The sequence below is a fragment of the Pseudogymnoascus destructans genome (assembly GCF_001641265.1).
Source record: "Pseudogymnoascus destructans isolate 20631-21 unplaced genomic scaffold scaffold_9, whole genome shotgun sequence".
Taxonomy (NCBI): domain Eukaryota; kingdom Fungi; phylum Ascomycota; class Leotiomycetes; order Thelebolales; family Thelebolaceae; genus Pseudogymnoascus; species Pseudogymnoascus destructans.
The window spans coordinates 888405-904200 of record NW_020167528.1 but is presented as its reverse complement, the minus strand read 5'-3'; the positions used below and the strand labels follow the sequence as shown (position 1 = coordinate 904200).

At 53.8% G+C, this 15796-nt stretch overlaps 4 protein-coding genes and 1 non-coding gene across 5 annotated transcripts; 3 read left to right on the top strand and 2 right to left on the bottom strand.

Annotated features, from left to right (window-relative positions):
• Window positions 1-203: 203 nt before the first annotated feature.
• On the top strand, window positions 204-2627 carry VC83_04348 (uncharacterized protein; the record flags this gene model as incomplete). Its single annotated transcript, XM_024467981.1, has 2 exons — window positions 204-388; window positions 460-2627. The coding sequence occupies exon 2, from the start codon at window positions 588-590 to the stop codon at window positions 2625-2627; it is 2040 nt and encodes a 679-aa protein (XP_024324364.1). The 5' UTR covers window positions 204-388; window positions 460-587.
• Window positions 2628-2816: 189 nt separating this feature from the next.
• VC83_04347 (uncharacterized protein) lies at window positions 2817-3929 on the bottom strand (the record flags this gene model as incomplete). The annotated part of the gene is made up of 1 exon (XM_024467980.1): window positions 2817-3929. Exon 1 carries the CDS (start codon window positions 3651-3653, stop codon window positions 2817-2819), a length of 837 nt encoding a protein of 278 aa, XP_024324370.1. The 5' UTR covers window positions 3654-3929.
• A 4951-nt stretch (window positions 3930-8880) lies between these two features.
• VC83_04346 lies at window positions 8881-8953 on the top strand (the record flags this gene model as incomplete). Its single annotated transcript has 1 exon — window positions 8881-8953. It is a non-coding gene; the product is annotated as a tRNA-Met (tRNA).
• A 1753-nt stretch (window positions 8954-10706) lies between these two features.
• VC83_09633 (uncharacterized protein) lies at window positions 10707-11969 on the bottom strand. The gene is made up of 3 exons (XM_024473046.1): window positions 11368-11969; window positions 11244-11293; window positions 10707-11179 (listed from the first exon to the last, which is right to left on the bottom strand). Exons 1-3 carry the CDS (start codon window positions 11805-11807, stop codon window positions 11091-11093), a joined length of 579 nt encoding a protein of 192 aa, XP_024328814.1. The 5' UTR covers window positions 11808-11969; the 3' UTR covers window positions 10707-11090.
• A 733-nt stretch (window positions 11970-12702) lies between these two features.
• On the top strand, window positions 12703-15085 carry VC83_04345 (uncharacterized protein). Its single transcript, XM_024467979.1, has 2 exons — window positions 12703-13450; window positions 13499-15085. The coding sequence occupies exons 1-2, from the start codon at window positions 12747-12749 to the stop codon at window positions 14580-14582; spliced, it is 1788 nt and encodes a 595-aa protein (XP_024324372.1). The 5' UTR covers window positions 12703-12746; the 3' UTR covers window positions 14583-15085.
• Window positions 15086-15796: the final 711 nt, after the last annotated feature.

Sequence of the window (15796 nt, the reverse complement as noted above, 5' to 3'; positions counted from 1 at the left end):
CTGCCTCCTAATAATCTGCCCGCGTTAGTATGGGCTTAATTGGCCACCGGGCTGTCGATTCGATTCCCATCGATTGGAGCCAAAGCCCTCCGAGTTGGTGGCATAATTATGGTTGTTGTACAAGGAGGGGTGGGTTACGCGACGGGATTTACGCGTCAAATTGGAATTCGGTTAATAGCAGTGTACGCTCCATACCCGGTTACCCCTCAATCGCGACCCCCGCGCCCACGACGCATCACCATTCCCACAATCGGCGGGTGGCCTCTATTAACCGTGGCCTCTATTAACCTACTATGACCGTCGCCGCCACCCGGGCACGGAGTCAACAGTCCACGCCCTCGGTCCAATCCACCTCCTCAAACACGAGCGTCCACGTCTCGGCTATCAAGTACGCGCTCCAAGCCGCGAAGCTGTCTCACCTGCCCCAAGATGCGGAAGGCACTAATGATGGAGCCGCAGCCGTAGAAGCGGAATGGATCACGCCGCAGAACCCGGTGATTATTACGGCAGATGGGGGGAGGTTGCCTGGGGTGCCGTTGGCGGAGGCGCATAAGTTGGATCAGTTGAAGGATGAGGTTGATGTTGGGATGGGGAAGGGGGTGGTGGAGGGTGAGTTGGAGGGTGAGGTGGAGGGTGAGGTGGAGGGTGAGGTGGAGGGTGAGGTGGAGGGTGAGGTGGAGGAGGTCTCTGATGAGAATGGGGAGGGGGTGGGCGGGTCAGCGTCGCCGGCGAATGGATCACCAAGTCAGGTGAAGGGGTCGGTTCAGAGGTCAGGGGAGGGGTCGTTAACGAAAGCTATGCCGCCGAGTCGGACGAATTCTTTGTTCCCGCCGCTGCCGCTGTATGGGCCCCCTTCGCTGTTACGGAATGCCCAATGCGCCGTCTTCAGATGCACGTCTGCGGTTCTTTCTCTAGTGTTTCTAGGCGTCATCGTCTTGGGCTCAGCGTTTACAAGCATACCCCTGATGTTCAACCACATATGGATCCGTCTCAAGCTCCAAAACCCCAACAAACGCCGTCCCTTCTACGAGGAAGAACAACGCCGCTCAATCCTCCGAAAGGAAGGAGAGCAAGAATGGAGAAAGAAGAAAGCCCGCCGGCAAAGCAATACAGTTCGCGACGACAACGAAGCCGACGCCGGCCAAAACAACGGCTTCACCCCCACCGAAGGCGGCCCCGACCCGCTCATCTGCGACGTAGCCTACTACGCGCGCCGCGTCGGTCTGGACATGGAAGAATTCAAAGTCCAAACCGAAGACGGCTTCCTCATCGACCTCTGGCACATCTACGACCCCAGCGAATACACCCCCCTCCCCCCCGCCTCCCGCTCCCCCCTCGGACCCTCCGCCTTCCCCACCTCCTCCTCTCCCCCCGGCCCGGACCCAGAGACAAAGAAAAAGCCCAAATACCCCATCCTAATGATCCACGGCCTCCTCCAGTCCGCCGGCGCCTACTGCACCAACGACGACGCATCCCTCGCCTTCTACCTCTGCAAATCCGGTTACGACGTCTGGCTCGGCAACAACCGCTGCGGTTTCTCCCCGCAACACACGCTCCTCTCCTACTCCGATCCGCGGATGTGGGCGTGGAATATCCGGCAAATGGGCGTACTCGACCTCCCCGCCCTGATCGCACGCGTCCTCTCCGCTACTGGCGCGCCGAAGTTGGGATTAGTAGCGCACTCCCAGGGCACGACGCAGACGCTCGTTGCGTTGGCGAAAGAGCAGAGGCCGGATTTGGGGGAGCGGATTAGTGTCTTTTGTGCGCTTGCGCCAGCGGCGTATGCGGGGCCGTTGATTAAGAAGATGTATTTCAAGTTCATGCGGCTTATTTCGCCAGGGGCGTTTAGGGTGTTCTTCGGGATCCACGCGTTTATCCCGTTTATGATGACGATGCACTCACTCCTCCCGGGGAAGCTGTATGGTGCGCTCGGGTACCGCGTGTTTAGCTTCTTGTTCGGGTGGTCGGATGATAGGTGGGATAGGGGGTTGAGGGATCGCATGTTCCAGTTTAGTCCGGTGTATGTGTCTGCTGAGTTGATGAGGTGGTGGTTGGGCAGGGACTGCTTTGCGAAGCAGAAGTGTATTTTGCAGACGAGAGAGGAGTGGAGGGAGGAGGATACGCAGTATAAAGTGGAGGAGGAGAAGCGCTCGTCTCCCGCTGCTACTGCCGCTGACCCAGAGTCCGGAGTCGAAGATGTCGAGAGGAGTGAAAGCCACGCCCACAAGGCGTCGACAGCGTGGTATGACCACCGCGCGCCTCCGTTCGCTCTTTGGGTCGCGGGCTCTGATCTCCTTGTTGATGGCCGGCGATTATTGCACCGGTTTGCGAGCGGAAGAGAACCGCATGTTAGGGTTGTGCATCAGAAGATTATAGAGGAGTACGAGCATCTCGATGTGATATGGGCTGTTGATGTGGTGGAGCAGGTTGGACGCGAGGTTAAGGAGGTGTTGTGGGCGACGTGTGAGGGGAGGGAGGGGTGGAGAGTGCCGGTGGGGTGTGAGGAGGTTGACGTTTGGGATGGGGAGGGGGTGGTGGGAAGGGGGAAAGAGAAGGGTGGTGAGGGGAGTGGGAGTCCAGAGGGGAGCGGGAGAGTGAAATCGACTAAGCTGGACGGGCGAGGGTGAAGCACAGGGGGCGCCTGGGGGGTTGGTTCAGGGGATGAGTGGAGCCCGAAATTTGGCGAGTATATATGTGCTTGGAGTTTTGGATCTGGGCCCAGGAAAAACGGGAAAGGAATTGGATATACAGCACCCCTATTATTATAAACCTACATTACATCTGACATTCCCACGACCATAGAAACCCACCCCGCCTTACCACCCATTCTCAAAATACACACTCGCAATCCTCATCCGATTCCTCCCTACAACCATCCACCCCCCCTTCTCCCTAAACTGCCTCCCCACCCCCCTCTGGAAGCCCCTAAACTGCTCGTTCTCCTCTTCCCCATGCCCTCCTTCTTCCTCCTCCTCCCCCTCCGCGCCCTCAAACTCCCTCAACAAGCACCTCCCCCCATCCCACCCCTCCGGCGGCTTCACCTCCGTCCCGCATCCCGGTCTGGGGCCAATAACAAGCACGAACCTCTCCACATCCTCGAATAAATCTCGACCGACGAAACGTAATATCATCGCCCCCTGACTACTCGCGAACTGGCTCGCGCTGACCCCTATATTCCTCAACCCCGTCACCGGTGATTCCTGCGCGGCGAGGAGGTCACGTATCCATTTTACCAGCCGAGAGACTTTGATGGTAGGTTCGTCCCCGAGCAGCACGAGGGTGTCTCGGTCCGGCGCGATGTAGAGGACTCGTCGCTGTGCCCAGGGCGAGCGGTGGTGCATTTCTGAGGCGAGGGGGAGGGCGATGGAGTAGGTTCTCAAAGCGGCGTTGCGGGACTCGAGGCTGGTGGACAAGGCGGCGGGGTTGTAGGAGCGTGATTGGAAAGGGGGGGGGCCGAGGGAGTCGGGCGGGGAGGTGTTGTGTGGGTTTGCGTAGTGAGCGCATGGGGAGTGGAGTTCGAGGGTGCGGGGGTGGAGGGAGAGAGTCCAGATTGAGACGCGGATTTCGGGGGGGAGGTGGGGGAAGAGGGGGAAGGTTTGGAGGTTGTTGGTCGAGGGGGTGGGCGGATGGGGCGGATCCGTCGAGGCCGCCATGGTGAGGTTGTGAGGCGTGGACTAGGTTCCCTCCTTCACGAAGATCATTGGGGAGAGCTAGACACAGCAGGCTTGTGCTAGTCCCCCTTCGTGTAGATCCTGGGGAAAGCTAGATGGGGAGAGCTATGAGGGGAAGGGTAGGGTTTGTCGATGGGGTTTGGGAGGTGAATATGGAATATCACGCCAGTTTTGTAAATGTAGTCGCGGCTTTGTAATGCCAGTAATTTAGCCTCTTGTGGCTTTGATGGATGTGGCACCTCTGTACAACTTTCGTGAATACCAGTTGTATGTAGCACCGCGTGTAATAAAGTTATAATTAGTGTCACCTAGCCTAGCGGGTAGACCCTCGCCGCCCCCCCCTTACTCCTTTTTTTGTGATCACGACTACCTCGACTCCCATAACAACTTAAAAAGTAAGTCTCATCTTTACAGCGCGATATCCCGCGACGGGGAAAATATTATTTGGGAGAAGGATGACCCGTGAACGAACCTTGTTAATCTGCTTTGGCGATAAAATTTGCATGTCTATCTAACTATAAGGCACGCCTTGCGCAGACAGGCGACGCCACAAAAATGTGCCCACTCTTGGGCCAGGGAAATCGCTAGATCCTTTTCCGCAGCAACAATGAGACGATGTTGAAGACGGCGGTAAAGAGTGTGGCGTCTACTGCGAGCTGAAAGTGTGAAGCAGCGGCGTGCATTGCAGCGAGATAATTATAGACGCAGCCTTGCCGTCAACACTACAATATAACCTGACATTTCCTCCTGTATTTTGACTTTGTGATTATTAATTTGCGATGTAGACGATGTCGATACTCGGATCTATTATATCGCAAGTCTAGCCTCTCAAAGGGGCTGTCGTTCTGCGAATATCAAGCGTGCAAACCTGGTCTATGGAGATACTCAGATCCATTATATCGCAAGTCTAGCCTGTCGAGGGCTGTCGTTCTACGAACATCAAGCTCAGCAAGCTTGGTCTCTGGGGATACTCAGATCCATTATATCGCAACTCTCGCATGCCCAACTTTACGCAGGGTCTCTCGAGAGGTTTTCGTCGTGGCACAAATATCAAGCGAAACAAGCTGCATCTCTGACCCCTACTCGATAAATACTGCAAATCGATTCACCGCAGGCGGCCTGCATGTCCCATAATATTCGGTCCTCGAGTGAATGCATCTTTGCCCTCATTTCGGCTTACTCCCAAGTTGCTCAGGCATATACAACGTTTGAACCAGAGTGTACGAATCCTAAAGAGGCAGTCAATTTTGTCTCTTCGCCTCCTACACGTGGCACGTTGGATATACTATGGAGCTCTCTGTTCACTATATTTGCGTGCACCTGGACTGTTCTACACCTCAATGTACCAGAACAGAGGGACGATCGAGATCCTGGGACATGGGGGGATCTCAAATGGATGTGCTGGCAATTTGGGGCAAGGCAAAATGGATGTTCAGGGCAGTTTTGGCCCCTGAAATTGTTCTGTACTGTGCAGTCGCAAGAGTCGTGGATACCTGGCAAGACCACCCCAAGTTAAAAACTTCTGCAAATGCCGACCATGTTCCATGGACGCAAGCCCATACGGCATTTGCAGGTATGGGTGGTTTGTTGTACGGGGCAATTCAGATCGCGTTGGCAAGGATCTTCCTAGGTCTGAGATATCCACAGAGGAAATCCAGTTACCGGCCGCTAAGGAATGTTATATCTTGGACGTAGCACTCGAAAGGGGATATTTTCACCAGGGGTATAGCCGCCGCTCAAATCATCTTGACGATTGCGAGCGCTGTTACTCGAGCCCTTCGAGGTCTTGCAATATCTCAGCTCGAAGTATCTGTGGTAGCGTTCTCAGTGTGCGCACTTATCATCTACGCTTGTTACTGGTCCAGCCCCAAAGATGCGTCGGTTCCGATAACTTTTCTCGAGTGGGGAGGACCTATACCTTCACCAATTATAAAAGTTCTTAAAAAGTCCAACATAGGCCAAACCTCGATTTCGAATAGCAGCGGCTACCAACACAATATCGGGGTCGACGGTGTCGCACTTGTACTCGGCTCTCTCGCATCTATTGGCGTGGAATTTTACATTCCCTACCCCAGCTGAGAGGATTGTATATCGTGCAACATCGGTATATTGTTTGTCAGCTGGAGTTTTATTTCTTGCAGTTGTGATAACAGGCCTACCAGAATCTTACGATACGTTTTCTACATTTGGCGTTATAGGAATTTACGGATTAGCACGACTCTTCCTAATAGTTAAAATGGTTAGAACTCTTCTTTTCTTACCTCCAAGAGCTTATATTGCAACTTGGACCTCAAGTGTGCCTATGTTTGGTTAAGGATCGGGGGGCTGAGTGTAACGCTGACTTCTAAACGATAGAAGACACAGAGGTTCTCTTGCGTAAAGGTTTACTTATCAGAGGAGGCAGGGGATCAGACACAAAGGCTTCAAGTAACACGTTACTAGTATATAACAAATACTGTATTGAGTTGAGCACGAAGCTCCTATCTAAGGAAATACTATCTACTTATATAGTGGCGTCGTGCCTAGTGGACTCTTGGGAACTCACTCGAGTCCTCGGAGTCCTGGACTCTTAGGACTCTTCTCATCATCCTGCGAGTCCATCACGTGCCTAGTGGACTCCTGGGAACTCACTCGAGTCCTCGGAGTCCTGGACTCTTAGGACTCTTCTCATCATCCTGCGAGTCCGTCACATGATACTTTCGGAACTACTATTCCCCGCTGCCCCTCCAGGTACCAGGGCCGGTCTCATGCGACCTCCCTCCTTCCTGTCCTGTAGTTGGCCAGCCTTCTTGTTCCGTCGTAACACTGAGAACTTTAATATATATCATACACTTCATCACATACCTAAGTGATTGAGAGCATCTATTTTACTTACAGCCACTATGAACGGTGCCACTATTTATAATCCCTAGTGATTGAGAGTATTTATTTTACTTGCAGCTACTATAACTAGCGCTGTCATGGGTAGTCCTTGGTTATTAAGAGCATTTATTTTACTTCAGCCCCTATAAACAGTGCCATTATAGACGGCCTCTCTTCAGACCTCCAGACGGCATGAGTATATCCCCAACGGGTTTCTAATATCCGTCACCAGCATCCAGTGTCCCTCGTCTCATGCTGCTTGAGTGTAGCATCGTTGCTATACCTCCCTACGCCCCAATTCCGATCACAAGACTAAATATGGCAAATGTGAAGTACGCTGCGCGGGCAGTGGATATGGTAGTCATCGACGAAGAATAGCAAGTGGCGGCCTAAGAGATCCTCGCCCACGCTCTAGCTCTCGGATGGTATTCACACACGGAGAGATACACAAGGCCTCTGAGTCAGAAATATAATAAGGGGCATCCGAATTCGAAACAAAGCGCTCTGGTCCTTCACCAAATACAGATTAGTTTGAGGTCTAGATTGCAATAAATGAGAGAATGGATAAGCACCTTCCATTCCGTCATTCTATGAGAATCTTTGGGGTCGAAAACGCAACCCGGCCCCTTCTCAGGGAGCAAACAAACCTAGAAGTAGGAATACATTTTGTTGGATAACGTGAATTTTACTTCTGACAGACAGTCACAGTAGAAATGGGCGAAATCATATCCCACTATATCCTCCTCCTCTCTGTTACTTTACCTGTCTCCAACCACGCCCGTATACCCAACGGCAACCAAATCAACCTCGTCGCCATCCGCCCCTATTCACCACCACCACCACCACCACCCACCTTCACGTGATACCGCGCTCTCTCTCCCATTCACATGCTCCACCTCCCCATCGGCTCCGCAGCGGCCCGCATCCCCTCATTAGGAAAGCCGCGCTGCATTACGCTGTCCTCCACCTCACTCCACCCCCACACCCCCACACCCATAGTTATGCTGGTGGAGAGGAGGAGAGGGTGTGACGTTGGCGCCACAAGATAAGGAGCCACACCCCTTCTACTCCGAGAGCGGTGAGAGAGCACCTAGACGATTCCATCGCGCTGTGGGTATGCTGGCTATAGATAGCGATGCAATGACCATGTGGCGAGCTCGATATATGTGAGGGGATGGAGGGTTGATTAGCTGTGGTGGGAAGGGATGGGGTTTGAATCGTGTCGTGCAGATGCAGTACCGCACCCTACCGCTACCGCGCTAGATAGCTGGGATGCGTATGCGGGACGATCGATAAGGGAGGGAGAGAGGGGTGGGGGCGACCAATGGGTGGGTTTATGTATGTACTGGATATGGGCGATTGGGGAGGGGATGTTATCGTTTGTTGATGCTGACGGAGGGGTAGCTAAGTATAGTGGAGGTGAGCTTGCATCAGGACGCGCAGGGCATTACCTCATTGTTTTGGAGCTGTAGAGGTACAGTGAGCTATACGAGGACGAGATCGACTCATCGAGATGGTTCATGGCAGAGGTCTGGAGCTCAATCCCCCTCGTCGTAAGCATGTTGCGTTTCGTCTCCTCTCCACCCAAGTGGAGCATCATTGACATCAAGAACCTCGACGCAATCGCCCGCCATCCCACACCGTCAGCACGTGTAAACCCCTCCCCGGCCCCTCAACCCGTAGCCCACCCCCCTAGCCGCCCTGCGAGAGGCACACTCGCCGCTGGAGTTGCCGATCCGCATCCCATCCCGAGGAGATATTTGCAATATAACATACCCATTATGCGCCGGGATCTGACACACACACAGCGTTGGTGGTGTGTATATCTTATCTTGGGCTAGGTATATGGTCTAGTTGGAGTTGAGTGATATAATTTAGAGTTGAAAGTGTTAATTAATTATATTGTCACATTCTAGGGATTAGAAAAAGCAATATATATTCGAGAAAACCAAGCGTATTATAAATGTAATATGAAACATACTTTTACACATCGTAGGTTGCCAGCGTTTCAGCTTTTAAGTTTCATACATTTACACATCATAGGCTGCAATCAGCTTTTATATAAAACTTGTTGAATAAGAAAGTGGTTTATTGGAGTACAAATATACCAGTCGTACAAGAACACCCTCAAGTCGTCCCCATCACAAACACACAAAGCAATTTGGCGCAGCTGAAGTACGCTGGGCTCATAACCCAGCGGTCGCATGATCTAAACATTTAAATACTCATTAGAACCTACAATAAGTAAATGTCTAAGTTGTGAATCAGGATATAGCTTTATTATAAAAATCTAGCATGACTCAGTAATACAAGAATCCCAACAAGCCTTCACCGTCACAACAAACAAAGCAATTTGGCGCAGCGGAAGCGCGCCGGGCTCATAACCCGGAGGTCGCATGATCGAAACATGCAATTGCTAATTCTTTTGTTTTTATTTTTATTTTTTTGCCCTTGTTCGCTCAGTTGTTTGTTTTAGATAGGCGGGCGCCGAGCTGGGAGTCATCGATGCCATACGACTTGACTATTCGCGCTAGGTCGGGACGTCATGGCTATCAAACAAACCCAACAAGCCAGAGACACCCAGCGTACCATCAAAGCTGAAAACGCGCTGCTCGCGTCGCGTCTCCTCTACCTCAGGGCCCGGGTTCCGGGGTAGCCGTTACGACCGCCTCACTCGCTCCGTCAACTAGACAGCGCGCCGGATGCGGGGCGCGGGGTGTATGGGGTTGGAATGCGGGCGTCTCTGTTCGCATCGCGGGTGGTACAGTATGGGAGAGTAGGAGTGGCGACTGGCACGGGATGGGAAGGATCGGGATCGGGAGTGCTCTGGTTCTTTTTGATTCAGGAGGCAGGCGATGCGCGCGAGTCCGAGGTTGGGAATGTTTTTGCCGATTGATTCCGAACCCAACTTATCCCATGCCGTCTCATGCCTGGCCGCGCCGCGGTGCGGTGCGCTCGCCTTCACAAGTGAGAAATGCATCTCCGCGATCCGACACAGCCTACACGGTATACCGGGGGGCGTGAGACAGCGCTGATAAGGCGAGACATTCCACGTGGATCAAACGGGTGTGCAGGACGCATTGGGTGCGCTTCCCGACCCGGGTTCGTCGCGGAGGAGAGACGCGGTGGGTATGTAGAGTACCTTTGCACGGCGAGGAGACGGATGGTTCGCGCTGGTGTTTGTCGCGGACGGGGTGCCGGAGTTGGATGGGCATGCAGGTGTGAAGGGGGGATGGGGGATGGGAGCAGTAGGGGGGTGGAAGGGCGCGTGTCTTCTCATCGGAAGCAGGAAGGCTGTAAAGTGTCCGCAGCGTGATGTGAGGTGGTGTTGGTGGGCGCTGTGCGACTGTTACAGCTACTGTAGAGGCTGCAGCTGTGGCGCGCTGCTGTGAGTAGGGAAGGAGCAGATACCGTGAAGGGGGTGGGACGTCAGAGGTTGCGATAACAGCGCGAGGACTATGGTAAGGCAGAAAGGAGGATAGCTAGAGAAACTCTAGCTGGCCGTTGAGTTATCTCGAGGAGGCTCGGCCCGAGGGATGACGGGGGGAGATACAGAATTGTAGAGATACGTATAGATAGGGGGGGCTGGAGGGGGGCTGGATATATCGCAGTTGTTCTGGCTGGACAGTTGGTACTTTGAAGCCATGTAGGTATTGGAATCCGCATCTACAGGTTGCTGTTTTGATTGTCGTGCATCGTCGACATATATCCATACAACACATATACACACACCACTCCACCGGATATCCCAACTCGAACATCCCGATTGTCGTTACGTGCTGACCCCCCACCCCTCCGCGTGGAGGTGTACAAGCTGTCGCCATTGTTCCTGGATGCTGACCTCAAACCTTGACACTTTTGACACACCTCCAGAGCTACGTACTCTGTACTCTATCGGCATGGGTGTGCATGGATGGCTGGCTCTGGTTATCACATCATGGACAGCTGTTAGCGGACGCTTGACTGTGCATCAGGATGAGCGGCCAGTAGGGGCCGATGGTGCAGCCCAGGTGCCCGGTTGCTTGATGGTGTATTGACTGCATAGGCTACACTTTGCGTTTTGTGTATGTATAATGTAGTTTGTACAGCCATATGCCATAGATGTACAACTTAACAAACCTATGGACGAACTGCAGGATATACGAACTTACCTCCTGTACATCCAATGTATGTTGTACTGGGTTGCTGTATGCAGTTCGGTATGCACGTCAGACGCCGCATGCAACTCTCCACACTGGTTGCGCGATCCAGGCCACCGACGACGTAGCGACCTCGACAAATCGACATAGGGAAAGCGTCAACTGACCTCTCCGCAGCTCTTCGTTCGTAGTTACTATGGATGGCATAGGGAAGAGGGGACTCAATTAAACCCGCGACAAGTACCCTCCAAGAAGCCAGTTCCCCTCCCGTCAAACGTATCGCGGTAACCATTTGAGCACAAGCACAGCCGTGGGAAGGCACGGGTTTTGTCGCTGTCGCCTTCATGCATCGACTCTCTCGGCTTCGTTACGCGCGCTCGAAAATCTTCCGGCAGAACCGCCACCCTGAAGGATTTCTTCAGTTGTCGGTGGTATAGAAGGGGCACACGAGGGGCTCGGCGGATGGCCCTTGGACGGCCCTTGGTGTGGAGCGGATGCGCATTGTTTCTGTGGGGATGCGGTTGGATTTTTGCCTCGTTTTGCGTGGTTTTGCCACTGGGGATGGGGCTACCTGATCGACGACGGCTGGACGGCTGGACGGCTGGACATGACTGTTTAGGCCTGAGTGTAACAATAGGTTAGCGGTAGGCTAGTGTTAGGTAAGTGATGGTAAGTGAAGCTTGGGAGAGTCTTGCTTTTCCTGGAAGGCCTCGAGACATGTAATTGAGCATGGTTTGTGCATAGTAAGTATGGGATTTGTATGTAGAGCAGAGTAGAGTACACTGATTGGTGATACAGGTATGTACTGTACATTCAGCGTCGATATAGGGCTCCTTGTAGAGTAACTTGCAGTCGACTGACCTGGCTGGACTCGTCGACGTCGACGGGAGAGGTACGGATCACCCCGCTGATTGTCCTCATCCCGAAGCCATTTTGATCGCATTGTGTCGTATTGTGCCCTGATATAGAAATGTTCCGGATTATCTTGTTTTCTTCTGTATCTGTGGTCTCTTCTGTATCTGTTGTCTCTTCTGTCTCTGTTGTCTCCTCGGTCTCTGCTGTCTCCTCTGTCTCCTCTGTCTCTTCTGCATCTTCTGCATCTGTTGTCTCTTCTTGCTCTCCTGCATCCCCTCATCTCCTGTATATCACTCACTGCGCACGGCTCCTTATCTACGCTAAGGGTTCGTGGCCAGAGCGGAGAATGGGAAAATGGGAAAATGCAGAAAATGGAGAAAATGGAGAAAATGCTTCACTAGCTGAACCCACTACTCCCACTCCCACTACTCCCACTACTCCCACTACTCCCACTACTCCCACTACTCCCACTACTCCCACTACTCCCACTCCCACTAGCCCTTACCCCAGCCAACTATCCAAACCGCCTACCCTAACTACTTACCCCATCCATACCCATCCCGGCTGTTCCCTCTGTTCCCTCTGTTCCCTGCAAAACTAACAACCTCGACAAATAAACTCTACTACTCCCCTCCCCGTCTGTCGCTCTATTCTTGAATTCCCTTTCTTCTTTCTACTCTATAACTTACTTTCTCTCAATAATTACCTTAATATACTCTCTTCTCTCTCCACTTCTATCTCATTCCCCGCAAAAGTCTTCACGAACGAGAGATCAGATCATATCACCCCACAATCTACCGTTCGAACAGTCATTCGATCCGTCACTGCCGCCCTGTCAACGCTAGCACGACCACCCATAAGAGTCAAGAAGTCGAAGACCATCATAGATTGCTCGCCTATCCCCACGATATCGTCACCACGACTCTCTGATCTGACACAGGCAACAGACGATCTAGACGGGCCCCCCCACGCTTGTCTCATGCTGCGAAACTAAACGTTCGGATCTCCGACGTGTCTCGTCCTCCGCTCCTGCATCCGCCTTGACAATCCGTCCCATGAGAGGCGGTCCACCACCAACCTTGACCGCCACGGGTACCAGGAAGAGGAGGATAAAAGGGCACCAGTCTAGGTCGCTTCGACCATAAACAGACATATATCGCTCCCCGCCCCCCCCCCCCCCCCCCGACTCCGAGGCAGCCCACGCTCCACACACGCGACTATGGCCGTGGTATTATTAGCCGACGAGAATCGGTATTTCTCATCCAGTTCGCTCAAGAGGTCGCATTCGGGGAAGTTCACAAACTCATCATACGCGCCTCTTGCGCCCTCGCCCTCGAAATCAGACCTACACAGCCAGATCTCCTACAACACCAACACCGTCTCCTCACCCCTGGCATCCGCTCCGTCGCCCGCACGGTCGCCACCACCTATGGTCCACGCCGCTGATTCCACCACCGAATCCTTCTCTACTACCGAATCTTTCCTCTCCACACCCGCGACCAGCATATCCTGCGCGGACGACCAGGACGACGATCAGATCGTGTTCCCCTCGTATGACGAGGTAGGATACTACGATCAGGACCAGTCTGAAGATCTGGAGCCACCTGCGAGTCCGCGCGGTAATGGGGAGTCATACACCGTCTCGCCCACGTCGAATACCGCCTCGACCGACGCGTCGCGACCCGATTCCCCCGAGCTCGTCGAGCATGCCGAGGATGACACAGCGATACGCTCACAGCCGTCGCGGCATGTGGATTACTTATCGCACAATTGGCGGGAGGAGGATATTTGGTTGTCGTGGCAGCATATCGTATCGAAACGAGGCAACTACAGCAACAGCGCGAGGTTAGAAAACGCGTCTTGGCGGACTTGGATCAAGAACAAGTACAAGCTCAAGACTGTGTCGCCCGAAACGCTGAATTGGTAAGTCCCAGTTACCTCCTTCTATCTAACCATGCTAACTTCCCCCAGGCTAAAAGACTGCGACGTGACCTGGCTCTACGGCCCCCTCCAAACCGGCTCCAGCAAGCCCTTCATGCCCTCCACCTCCCCCATCGGCAGCCGCCGCATCTCGAAATCCAACTCCTTCCTCCACAAGAAGCCCATCCTCAAAAAGCGCACCATGTCCGAGATACTGCTCCAGCGCTCTCTCTCCGCCTCCTCCCTCCTCAAACAAGCCGCTGCAGCCGTCCAAGCCCAACAATCCGGTTCCTCCTTCTCATCCTCCTCGCACGACCGCCCGTATATGGGCCGCGCCATCTCCGACTACGGCACCTTCGCGCTCGCCTCCCGCCGCCGAAGCCGGGAAAATACCAGTTTTCTCCCCTCCGTCACGAGCTCGGGAATCTCATCCCCCGGCGCGGCGAAGAGGCACATCCACTTCAACGAGCTGGTGGAGCAGTGCATCGCGCTCGAGATGAAGGGGGACGATGACGACGACGACGACATGGCGTATCCCTCCGACGGCCTCGGCGACTGCGACGACAGCGATTCGGACGACGGTGCAATAATGATGAAGCGCTCGTCGTCGAAACGCAAACTCCCCCCCCTGGCCAAGAAACCCGCCCCGCCCGCCCCGAATACCGACATCGAGACAATCGCCATGCTCCCCTCCACCACACTCAAGTACCGCGAAGACACCCCCGAACCGCCGGAGTCGGCGCTAAAACACAGTAGTAGCTGGTCGCTTTCCATCTCTCCGTCACCCTCACAGGAGACGCTCCGCCCTTCATCCTCCTCTTCAACCGCAACAGCGCGCTCGTCCCCGTTATCCATACCTGCATCGTCAGCACTGGACGATGACGACGATTGGCCGCCGCCTCCGCTCCCAGCGCGACGGGATAGCGTGTCACTCGCCCAAGACCGCTTTGCGGGACTGCAGATCTCGGAGGAGGCGCAGGGGGGGATGAGGCGCACGCCGTCGGGGATGTTTATGCCGCTCGAGGAGGATGAGGATGATATTGTGGGGGAGGGGTTGTTTGGGAGGGTGGTGGAGACGGTTAATACGGCGAGGGATATTGCGCATGTCATTTGGAATGTGGGGTGGAGGAGGTAGTTGGGGTGGTGTTTTGTTCTTTCGGCGTGGGGGGCGTGGGGTAGTACCCGTCCTCTGCCCGGGTCTCAGAACTCGATGAGCACTGTATGGACATACTGTTCATCCCATTGTTGTCCAGCTACCTCGGGCTCTTATCCAACAACTTCCGGTCCACAGCACGGGACTTGGCGAATATTTGCTTACAAACGGCGTTATTATTTATTGTTTTTCGACGGAAAGGGGATCAGCATTGCGTTGCGCGGGGTCGGCCGGTCTGGTATCATGTCTGCGTTTTTTGCATTTTGTTTCCTTTTTCCTTTTTCCTGAACTCTCTCCCGAGACATGCTGTGGGATGATGACGTTCTGTTTTTTGCTTTTTTAACTTCCTTCTTTCCTTCTTTCCTTCTTCTTTTCTGTTACTCTGTATATGAACGATCGGGACTGAAGCGGGAACTTGTGTTATTAAAAAGTATTAGACCTCGATCGATGTTGGGTTTTTTTGGGTCTTGGTGTTATGGTGGGGTGTGGGGGTTGGTGGGGGATAAGGGGGTGGAAAAAGGGGAGGGGGAACAGAGGAAGTGGAAGTGTGGTGTTGTGCTGTACTGTGATGAAATGAGAAAGGAGAAGGCGAGGTGGTGAATACTGGATGAGGAGGGGAGGAGTATAGCTGTATCTAGCTGTAATGAATGCACACACACACACACAAACGCTCATCATCGCCGTTATTTCTCACCATCATTTCCCAGTTCCGCGACGCCACCTTGCACATACGCAGTTCGTCGTCCCGTCCCGCCCCCTTTCCCACCGCCCCCCCCTTCCTCCTCCCTTCACGCCTTCTCTCCCTCTCCCTCACTCCTCCCCCGTTTTCTCAGCTGGTACACTCATCCCCCCCCCCACCCACGTGATGAAAACTTCATGCGGCCTCCTGTACGCCCTCCACCCAACCACAACCTCTAACGTCGGTCTTGGCTCGTTTACAGGCTTGGACTGGGGTGTTGGTAGGGGTAGGTGGCTGATGTGATATCGCAGTGTATTTATTCCCTCGCCTCGACGAAGACAGGGTGGTCGCAGACAGCAAGTCGCTTCCCCACGCATCATCGCGGATGAAGCGATTCATTTCACAGCTTGCAATTCTGGACCCCGCGACTCCGTTGGGCGTTATAGTTAACACTCCTACCGCCCCAGACGCACGATATCTCAGCGCTAGCAACCACCTGCCCAACGCGCCGAAGACA

Excerpts from the sequence above, each read along its gene's own strand:
- VC83_04345 (XM_024467979.1), top strand. The coding sequence starts at position 12,747 with ATGGCCGTGGTATTATTAGCCGACGAGAATCGGTATTTCTCATCCAGT. Across the intron at positions 13,451-13,498 it reads TCGCCCGAAACGCTGAATTG|GCTAAAAGACTGCGACGTGA; the intron begins GTAAGTCCCAGT and ends AACTTCCCCCAG.
- VC83_09633 (XM_024473046.1), bottom strand. The coding sequence starts at position 11,807 with ATGAGGGGATGCAGGAGAGCAAGAAGAGACAACAGATGCAGAAGATGC. Across the intron at positions 11,294-11,367 it reads CTCGAGGCCTTCCAGGAAAA|GCCTAAACAGTCATGTCCAG; the intron begins GCAAGACTCTCC and ends TGTTACACTCAG. Across the intron at positions 11,180-11,243 it reads GTCCAGCCGTCGTCGATCAG|AAACAATGCGCATCCGCTCC; the intron begins GTAGCCCCATCC and ends GCATCCCCACAG.